The sequence below is a fragment of the Elgaria multicarinata genome, chromosome 7, assembly GCF_023053635.1.
Source record: "Elgaria multicarinata webbii isolate HBS135686 ecotype San Diego chromosome 7, rElgMul1.1.pri, whole genome shotgun sequence".
Taxonomy (NCBI): Eukaryota; Metazoa; Chordata; class Lepidosauria; order Squamata; family Anguidae; genus Elgaria; species Elgaria multicarinata.
The window spans coordinates 4,697,019-4,707,703 of NC_086177.1; the positions used below are offsets into that span (position 1 = coordinate 4,697,019).

Genomic DNA, 10,685 nt, shown 5'->3' on the forward strand with positions numbered 1-10,685 from the left:
GGGCTCTACAAAGTTGTTAGGTGCCTAATTTGAGATTAACTGGTGGTAGTACCTGCACTTGAGTGACCTTGAGGCATTTTTAAACATGTCCTCTTTTCTCTGCAGCCTCTTTACCAGCTCCTGGGATCTAACCTGGTTTCTTGCTCTGGATTCTCCACTGGCCTTCAGCATATATGGACAGTTTGCAAAAGTAAAACGAAACCTCAAACAGCTTGTATCTAAAGTCATCACTTGAAATCAACATTTTTAAAATATTCAGGGCAGAATCTATAATCAGATGAATGTTATTATTTTTTTACCACATGAAGAAGTTTCCATTCCCTTCAACCATTAGGCTTCAATTGCATTTTTTTTTTACTTAATGCACCACCCAAAAATTAATTTTCACCTTTGCTAATATAAAGGCTCAAAACCATAAAGGTGAGGGGTATGGAATGCTAGAATAAGCAGGAGAGAAACTATTATCCAAGTGCCAATGACATCAATATGTCCAATATGTTTTGGAACAAAAATCCTTCTTCAGGTGCCACTTTTCTTCCCAGCAATATCTAAAGGTGAGCTCTTATGGCTTTCTCACCTTTGAGAAAGAGAGCTCACCTTTGCAGGTTGCTGGTAAGAAGAATAGGCCCTGAAGAGGGAATTTTGTTGCAAAACACACGGCAATAAATCAGTTTGGGACTTCAGGGCCATTTCTTGAGTGGGGGGGCACCCCAAAACAACCTCCTGAAGGTGTTGGCTCTTTCCCTATGCTGGCTGCCCTCACATTCACGCCACGCAGGGAGCGAACTCACCTACATAATCACTCATTCTGGCCAGCCCATGTGATCTTCACAGCCAGTTCACCCAGAACACCTTGGTTTAAGGAAGGACCCATTAAAGCATGGCACAGAAGGAGAGGCAGACAGCGTAGAAAGTAAAGAGGAAGAGAAGGAGGAATGGTGGCTGGAGAAGCGGTGGTCAAATCAGAGTGAGCCAGGGCAGGGGAGGTGGCAGTGGCGGTGGCAGCTAGGGTTGGAAGAGAAGAGAGGGGCGGTGGAGAAGGCATATCCACGAAGAAGCCAAAATACTGTCTTGCCTATGGCACTAAAATACCTAGTGGCCTCTGCCACTTTGAGAACAATTTCTCTCCTGTTTATTCCTAACATAAAGACTGCCATGTTTCTCCTTTCTTCTGCTCTCTGCCTACCTAGGAACCTATACTGGAGGTAGATCTGGATAAAAGCTAGGCTTTGTTCTTTGTTATTAAAAATGGCTTCTTTGTCCTAGAATCCTAGGTGACAGCAGTGACTAATACATTCTGCAATCACCATCTTAAAAAACAGACCTCATGGCCCCAACATTTGGCCTAGTTTTTTTTAACTTTTTTGGTTTCTCCCCCAGCCACCCCACACACTTTTTTTGTGTGTCATCAAGGCTGATTAAGAGTTCTGGAGAAGTCACAAGTTTGCTCACTGTTTTGCGATATTTAATAAACATATTTCCAAACTGTGGATCTGATTTTTTAAATCAACAATCTAAAAAGAAAATTTCAGGAAATGTGATCAAGAATATGAAAACCCTGTAACAATTTCTATTGTTCATACATATCTTATTCCAATATCATTAAACAAAACCATTCATGTTCAAACGTATCTAGGTTTCTTTTTCCTTCTCCAAATTTGATTACATTTATTAGAAAACCTGCTTGTTTTATTTATTTTAAATACTTTTCTGTTGCTCTGGCTTGGGCCATTTCTACACCTGCCTTTTTATCAAGGATCATCCCAGGATCATCCCTGTGGATGTAAATGACACACATGGGATCCCAGTAGCAGGCAGGGACGATCCCTCCATTTTCCTGGGATAACCCTTAGGTGTAGAAAGGGCCTTGTTTCTGCTTTCTCTCGATAAGGCTCCTATATACAATATAGGAGCCTTATCTAAATATTGGTGTTTTAAATTTGTATTTTAAATTTGTATTTTTGCATTGCTGCTGTTTTTATCTGGTTGCGCTTTTATATTGTATTTTATATTATGGTTTATACTGTTGTTTTATACTTGAATTGTCTTAATTTTGTAAACCACCCAGAGAGCTTCGGCTATTGGGCGGTATAGAAATGCAATAAATAGATAAAAAAATAACTATTATATTACAAATTTCTTTTAACTATTCATAACCTGCATAGAATCAAATTGCTGTTATAAATGTTTTCAGTCAAGGTTTTGTTGCTACTAAAGTGCTACTCGAGGGTGTCTTTTCTAGTGGCACATGATCTTTGATACTATAACCAGTCGTATTTCATAGAATCATAGAATAGCAGAGTTGGAAGGGGCCTACAAGGCCATCGAGTCCAACCCCTGACAGATGGTTGTCCATCTGCCTCTTGAACGCCTCTAGTGTGAGAGAGCCCACAACCTCCCTAGGTTACTGATTCCATTGTCGTACCGCTCTAAAAGTTAGGAAGTTTTTCTGATGTCCAGCTGGAATCTGGCTTCCTTTAACTTGAGCCCGTTATTCCGTGTCCTGCACTCTGGGAGGATCGAGAAGAGATCCTGGCCCTCCTCTGTGTGACAACCTTTCAAGTACTTGAAGAATGCTATCATGTCTCCCCTCAATCTTCTCTTCTCCAGGCTAAACATGCCCAGTTCTTTCAGTTCCGCTTCATTGGGCTTTGTTTCCAGATCCCTGATCATCCTGGTTGCCCTCCTCTTGTCTGCTTCCTTCTTGAATTGTGGAGCCCAGAACTGGGCGCAATACTCTAGATGAGTATTTCATTTAGAAACCTGAACAGAACTTCTACAGGTCAACCTGTAAACCAGCTAAGAAGCCCATGTACTAATAAGGAAGTCCTATAATTGTCCCAACTCCAAAATCATGGAAGTCAACCATGTAGTAACCCTATGGGTTGGTTCCAGATGTAATTAATCATACTTAGAGTAGACACTCTGAAATCAATGGAACTTAAGTTAATCTGTTGTTAGCGGTTGTAATTTCCCCCACTTAAGGCTTTGAGCTAAACTATGGCATTGCCCACCGTTCACACACACACACAGAGAGATACCCATCAAGCACTCTCCCTTCCAGACATAACTAGCCAAAGAGACATCTGAATAAACATATACCTACCATATCACACAGAAGTGTCCCTCATCCTTAAGCATTGTTCTCCTATCATTATACAGCTCAAGAAATGTGTTTTACAGATATTTCAGATTGAAGTAAGACTTAAACCATGAACTGAATTATCCCTGTGATTAAATAATAAATGGCATCTAACTATTGATGGATTTGGCAGAGCAAGGCTGGGTTTCAATTACCTTCAGCCCCAACCAGAATAGCCGATGGTCAAAGATGATGGGAATTGTAGTCAACCAATATCTGGAAGGCAACCAGTCTCCTCACCTACCCACCCCTCATGAAGGAATTTTCTTTAGGACTGCAGTATGTGAGGAAAGGGTTAAATTAACCACCTAGAGAGCTTTAGCTATTAGGTGGTATACAAATGTAATAAATAAATAATTCCCCCCTGCCTCCCTGATAGAAACCCAATAATTATATTAAAAACCAGGTGATGCTATTTGCATTTTAAAAAATGCATGCAAAGATGCATTTAACTTGATGCCTGACTTGGCCATCATACAGTGAAGTGGCAGTTTCCTTGATGTTATGAAGAATTTTTACAATGCTGAATGAACAGAAAGAGGCAGCACTTCAGAAAGTGGAGTTTGCAGAAGGAACTCCTGACATCGTGCGGAGATCATTGCTCCTTAATCATCTCTCAGTAGCTTTGCCTTCCTTTCCTCTTTCCTCCTTGTCTTCCTCATAGTCAAAATGAATTGTAAACCCCTTAAGTCAGGGGCTGGTGTTTTTGTTTTGTATTTTTTCGGTTTGTGAGTTTCTGCTTGCTTATGGCGCGTTCTTAAGCATTGTGTCCTATGGCAGTATATAATAATTTGTGTTACCAACCTGCTAGTAGATTTAATTAATGCCTTTAAGGAAAAGCTGATTAACTGGTTTAAGATAGATTATTAAACAATTAAATATGAATATATCTGCATGTTATCAGTATGTGCATTTTAAAGATACTTATGGAAGGGTAAGATAACAATTTAATCAACAAAAGCTACCAGACAGGATTTGAAGGAAATACCATCTTTAATATAGACTGAGAGAGATGGACAATTACATTGGCCAAATAGCCTCAAAAATTGTGCCATTTACTCACAGCTCCACTGATTAAAAGCACCCTCACCAATCAATGTTAGCCTCCAACAATTAATCAATTAAGTCTTTCATTGACGAATCTACTGAAGTTTTTATTGGTTAATCTACCAATTGAACCAATTAAAAGTAGCAGTTCTATAAATACTGCTTCAGCTACTACCACTGTCAGTAATACTGCAATTCGTCATCATCAAAAATATGCAATTTTAAAAAGTGGTTCTTAGTAGATTTTGGTCCAAACAGCTTATTTGTCCAACTATAAATATGCAATTGGTTGACAGCTATAGAATGAGAAACACATTTTACCTGATTGAATTAATAAGCTTGGTGGCATCTTCTTCCAACCTCTCAACGTGATACCCATTTGGGATATTTTTCAGCGATACCCTGCTCAGCACATTTTCAGACCGGCTGCTGGTGATCGAGTGCTTCAGTGGGCTCCCAAAATCATCCTCCATAGTCTTGGCCATTGCCTCTTCCTGCTTCTCTGTTGCCATGGGCTCCAGAACCTCTTTCTGGTGAGCGATGAGTTTCTGTTCTAAAAGTTCAGAACTTTCTTTAGTTCTTTGCTGAATAAGAGGTGTGAGTGGAGCTTCAAAGCTAACACAGCTGTCTGTCTCATCTGTCAGTGAGAGCACATCCAAGGAATCCAGACTACTGTAGTACGTGCCCTTCATAAGGTCAGATTCCACAATTTTTTCAAAGGTAGAACTGAATCCGTCCCTGATGTCTTTGAATGCAAAATCTTCCCTGTCATCATCACTGCAACTTAGCTTGGCTTCTGCAGCAGCAAAGCTGAAATGGAAGGATACAATGGAACCACAGAGAAGTTACATTCATTTGGATGTCATTCTTTTCTGAGATTTATGATATGGTTTCTGAGTTGGGACAAAAGAGTAGAGATGCAAAGTACAGAATACAGTCAAGCTTTTGCAATGAAACTAATCCTAGAATCTCACTCACTTTTGCAATAATCTAAATTCAAATGGCATAGCACAGTAGTAGAGATATTGCTCCTGGGTTCCCTGCGATTCCTGGTCCACTTTCTAGTGGTTTCTGAGACCATGGTGGAAACAGACCAAATGGCAAAGAGACTGCTTGTTTTATTGTTTTTTCTTACAAGCTTCTACTCCATGCTGAAAGGGCAATGTGCTTTTTAGTTGTACATTTTTGAAATTAAATTTAAAAAGTAGTTGGCTTCTTCAGCAGTTGAAGAGATGGCATGGAAATTTCCCAAAATGAAAGAATGATAGAAGTAGACACAATTTGGTTCCAAAATTGGAAGCATTTGGGCAATGTTCCAAAATCTTTCTTGCTTGTGGCGTGGACCCTATATACCTGTGACCATTCCCTTGAGTCTGGAATTCCCCAACAGATCTCACAGCAACAGAGTCCTGGGAGTGGCTCAGTCCATTTAAGTGTGGAATCTGAATCTGCCTACCGCTATGCAAGGTTGTTTATTCACTCACTCACTCAAGGCTGTTCATGTCCATACAGAAAACAAGCCCTACAGCTCCCAGCATGCTCCAGCCAACCATGCTGGATAGGGGATGCTGGGAGTTGTATGATATTTTTCTGTCTAAACATGCATATAGGATTGCATCCTCACTCACCCACACATGTATCTCTTACATTTCTATACCACTCAAAAGCCAAAGCTCTCTGCGTGGTTCAAAAAGCAAAATATAAAACCATAAAATACAATAATTTAGTAAAACATAATATAAAAGCCTTGCCTTAGCATTCTTGATGGAGAAGGCAGAGTACATAACCCAAGGCCACTCAATGACCAGGGGATGGCCCCAAGTTAGAATGTCAGCCCTTTAAATTAAAAGGAAGGCACAGTTTGAGCCAATGACAGTGGTAAAAATATTACTTTCATGGTCCCCAGGTCTAAATCCGTGATAAAGGGAGCTTTAAGGTGCAACGGAAAGGCATGCACGCTAACCTAAATAATAATCAATGGATGTTGTGCAGCAATTTTGTTACCTTATCTGTTCTTGTCCATCCTCAGGATCAAGCAGCTGTGCAACATCTCGGTGCGACTGCAAACCTGCATTGCTGAGTGTCTCACTGAATAGCAACTTGTTTGTCAAGCGCCTTCCTTCCAGAGCAGCACTGCCCATGGCTGGAGTCTTTGTCTCTGCTCCCTCCTTGTCACCAAAATCTCTCTCTTTGTCAAGCCCAGGCTCTGTATGTAACCCATTTGTAAGCGCCTGGCTGCTGCTGTTATCCCTGGCACTGTCCGTGTGTTCGTGCCGTCCCCTCCCCTTCTGCCTATCAGTCTCCCTCCGTGGGTCTGTTACTGCTCCCGGATGCCTGCTTGCACTGGCCGTACAGTCATCCTCCAGGTTTCTGCTGCCCGTTGCTCTGGGAGGCTCAGCATCGTTCCAGATGCTGGACAAGACGTCCAGAGGTTCTGCTTGCTCCGTTGGTCGCTTGCTCGCATTGGATAAGGTTGCGGCTAGCTGCACGCTTGAGCTCAGCGGTTCATTCTGCTCTGCCAGCAACAGGGGCAACGGGATATTTCCATTCATGTTCTGTTGATTCTGTTGCTTGTGCCTCCTTGTGCTGCTCTGCCTCCTTGTTAAGCTGAACCCTTCGTTATCTGCAAAGAGAGAGAAGCAGAAACTAATTGGACTTTCAAATGGATTTTTTTATATATCGATCAATGCTTTTTAAATGATAGCAATGTTTGTTAAACGCTGGGTTTCCAAGCCAAAATCCCATCTAAACACAAGTAAATGTACTTCCACGTGTCCAGCCCTGTTTCTTCTGCCTCTCTCTTCCTTTCCTTCCCCACCCTTGAAGCAGAAACACCACTTTTAATTAAATTTATTTTTTTTTAAAAAATTAGTTACTTCGTAAAAGGCTTTGTCCATTGATGGCACTATATAAATAATGCATAATAATATATCCTTTAATTTTATCATGCCTTTAATAATTTCAAAAAAACCCTTCAAGGACCTTGACTAGCACATGTATTGCGGCATAAGCGTTTCAGGACTAGAGCCTACTTTATCAGATGGACGAAATATTGTCCTCAGTTAGAAGGCATACTGTATCGAGGAAAGGATGTAAACAGTAGTGTCAATTAGTCATGACATGTAAAACATTTCACTTTTCCAGACATTAGACCCCACTGTTTACGTTTCTTTCTCTACACCCATGTATATATCCTACCAGCTGAAGATAACCCTCTGTGCATTTGATGACTCTGGTCCTCAAAAGCTTATGCCAGGGGTTCTTAACCTGGGGTCCATGAATGGGCTTCAGGGGGTCCGTGAAAGTCAAATAAATTTATTCATACTTTGTGTATGTCATACACTGTATGAGGCAATAAGTTTTCAATAAAATCAAGTATATTCATTGTATGCAAAGTTGTGTTTATGTGCTTATGTACATTTTTCTAGGGAGGGTGGGTCCATAGCTTTCACCAGATTTTCAAAGGGGTCTGTGACTCAAAAAAGGTTAAGAACCACTGGCTTATGCAATCATACATTTGTCTCAGTCCTGTGAGGCTCAGGACTTCTCCTGAGTGCTCCTGAGTTCTTTCGGAGTGCCTTTCCCCACTGGGAATGGGCATTTCAAGTTCCAAAACTTCCATGGGAAACTCTTGCTTCACGTATGCTCTGGGATGGAAATAGTGCACAGAGCAAATGTTTCCTGTCAAGGATCCTGAGAGAAGGCTCCGGTTCCATTCCCAATCCCTGGCTGGGGAGCAGGCACTCTGCTGGGCCTGGGAGGGCAAGGCGGGCTACAGCCACTGCTGCCTTGCCCTGTCTCAAGGAAATATTCTGGACATTAGGGGATGAGGGAGACAGCAGTTGAGCCAAGTGCTTTGTAAGCTTTTGCCACGTTTGGCATTGAATGGTCACAAAGCCCTCCTGCTTTTGAGAGCTTTCCATTGGAACACTCACAAAAGACTTGAACCCTTTCAAGAAGAACAATGGGGTGGGTGTGCATCTCCATGTCAGTTAAGAATAAAATAAATCAAATACCTTGCACTTAGCATCATATTTCTACTGTAATCAATAACTGTTACAAGATATGACATGCTAACATGCTCTAGACCAGCGGTACAAAACCTCAGGCCTGAGGGCCAAATGTGACCCTCCAGGGGGCCTAAGGACACCCCACCTTCTTCCCCCCAAACACAAATGGTTTAGTCGTTTCTTGGCCTTTTGCACAGTTTCCCCCATTCTGAAGGGTTGAAATGCCTCTCTTAAGGCTTATATTAGGTACTGGCACTAAGCACGTTCATCTAAAATATCCTGGTATTTTTGGCTTTTGGGGGGATATTTGGCCCCACCCATTTTGCCTTTAACCCAGCCCCTTTTTTGCCTTTTGCCCCGCCCACCAGTGGAATGCACCCTGTGAGACGTTCTCCGGAATGGAATTCGGCCCTCGGGCTGAAAAATGTCCTGCATCCCTATTCTAGATAGATACAAGTAATATATCAACATTCAGAATATTAATGCAGAAAAGAGATACAACGTGCTGCCTCAAGCGCAATGCAAACCTAAGTGGCTCGTGTGCTTCCCTCCTTCCACCTATGCTTGTGTTCTGTGATTTCTCAATTTGCTTCCTGGTTCTCAGCAAGCCAGTTTGCTGTTTTGTCGGACTGGGCAAATTATGGTGTGTGCTCAAACCATTCTTTGCCAGCAAGGCCACAGCTAGACCTCAGGTTTATCCTGGTATCATCCAGGGTTTGCCCCTGCCTGAGCATTGGATCCCCTATGTGTCACCAAGGTGAACAGGTTTGACCCCTGGACAATCCAGGGATAAACCTTAGGTCTAGCTATGGCCCAAGTCAGGAACCTGGTTTGTAAACAAATGATTTATTCTTCTTTCCGTTTCTTACATTACAGACTAAGCTAGGGAAGTATTCAAGGGCTAATAATACTGGACTCATAGTTGAGGAAAATATCATAAGTCTGCTGAAACTCATACTTCAGAGCCCAGAAGTCTTAGTTTGGCAATATCACTAGTCAAAAGCACTATCTTTCCAGACTTATGGACTTCTGCAAGAGGAGTTGCTGAGTGTCCTTTCATATTCACTCCTTTGCCCCTTGACAGAACCTCTGGCAGCCAGCCCTGTTAGTCTTTGTTCTTCCTTAAACCTCCACAAGACTCTTTGTTGTTTCTGATCTTATAGGAGCTGCTTCAAGTACTAGCCCATTCATTTTCAAATTAGAAATAGTTTCACATTCTCTGAGGCAGGCCCCCCATTTCTTCTTCCCCCATTTTTTTGTTCACTTGATTCAGCCAAAGTTAATGACTCTTTAAGTCCTACTGATTTCAATGGAAGAGATTTAAAAACACATTTAACTCTCTCACTTAAAATCAATGGGACTTGAAAATGCTAACCTTTGGCTGAATTATGCCCAATATATTGAATCTCAAAGTAAAACATTTGCCAATTTATCTATGGTCTGGTGGATAGAGTTGTGAATGGATTAAAACCCTGAGTCACCCATCAAGATGTGAGCCTTAATTCTCAGCAACGGTTCCCCCATCTGTGTAAAATGGAATAACAATGTCCTGCACATCACAGCAGGCTAAGACTGAAGTGGGAAAGCCATGTACAGCCATTACTACAATTAAAGTGCTGCATAAACTATTAACATTAAAGAGACATTCACAATGTTTTGCACAAATCACTGGTGCTTGTTCCCTGGCCAAAACATTTGGAAAATGATGCAGAGTGATTTCAGGAGTGGCATACCTTTGACCGCACTTTCCCTACACATTCTGTCAGTTCAGGCAAGTCACAATTTATATTATAGATACACACTAAAAGGTGTTTGTTTTATCAAAACTAACAAAGGCCTTTGCTAGACCAGCGGTTATCCTGGGCTGATATCCGGGATCGCCCCTGTGCATCCAGATGACACACAGGGGATCCCGGGCTCAACCCTCCCTGGCCCCAGTATAAAGCTTACCCCTTTGGGCCCACTTTTTCTCACAGTTTTGTGCGGAGCCGGCTTTTCCCAGCTCCGCACAATTACTCGCGAGGAGCTGGGAGTGCTCAGGAGTGCTGCGCCCATCTGGGGCAGGGTGGGGGGAGCGGGGAAACCCTTTTTTTTTTTTAAAAAAAGCTTACCTTGGCGCACGAGCGTTCGTGCGCTTTGTTCCTTTAAAAAAAATGGCGGATGCGACAGCTCTCTACTTGAGTCACCTCACATTACATGTAGATGAGGGCAGGATCTTGTGTTATTGACAACACAAGATCACCCCTCCTCCTTCTTGGGATATCTGGTAGGTCTAGCAAATGCCAAAGAATCAATTCATCCACACATCAAAAGAGATTTTAAGTAGTTTAAACCTCAAATGTCTCCCCCACCCCCTTTACTTTATCTACTTTACCTACATGTATATTCTCTGATAAGCAGGGAGAAAGGAGGCGGTGGTTGGCAAGTGAGTCCAGGGGGCTCACTTGCATTGTTTATATGATGCAGCAGTCACCTCACAGCCATCG

The 10,685-nt window shown here is 42.1% G+C and overlaps 1 protein-coding gene across 1 annotated transcript in view; it reads right to left on the reverse strand.

Annotated features, from left to right (window-relative positions):
- PSD2 (pleckstrin and Sec7 domain containing 2) overlaps positions 1–6,741 on the reverse strand; it is a 75,664-nt gene extending 68,923 nt beyond the window's left edge. The window contains exons 1-2 of the mRNA XM_063130163.1: positions 6,194–6,741; positions 4,511–4,999 (exon numbers count right to left, since the gene is read on the reverse strand). Of these exons, the coding sequence (XP_062986233.1) occupies positions 4,511–4,999; positions 6,194–6,741 (1,037 nt within the window). The remainder of the gene's footprint in view (positions 1–4,510; positions 5,000–6,193) is intronic.
- Positions 6,742–10,685: the final 3,944 nt, after the last annotated feature.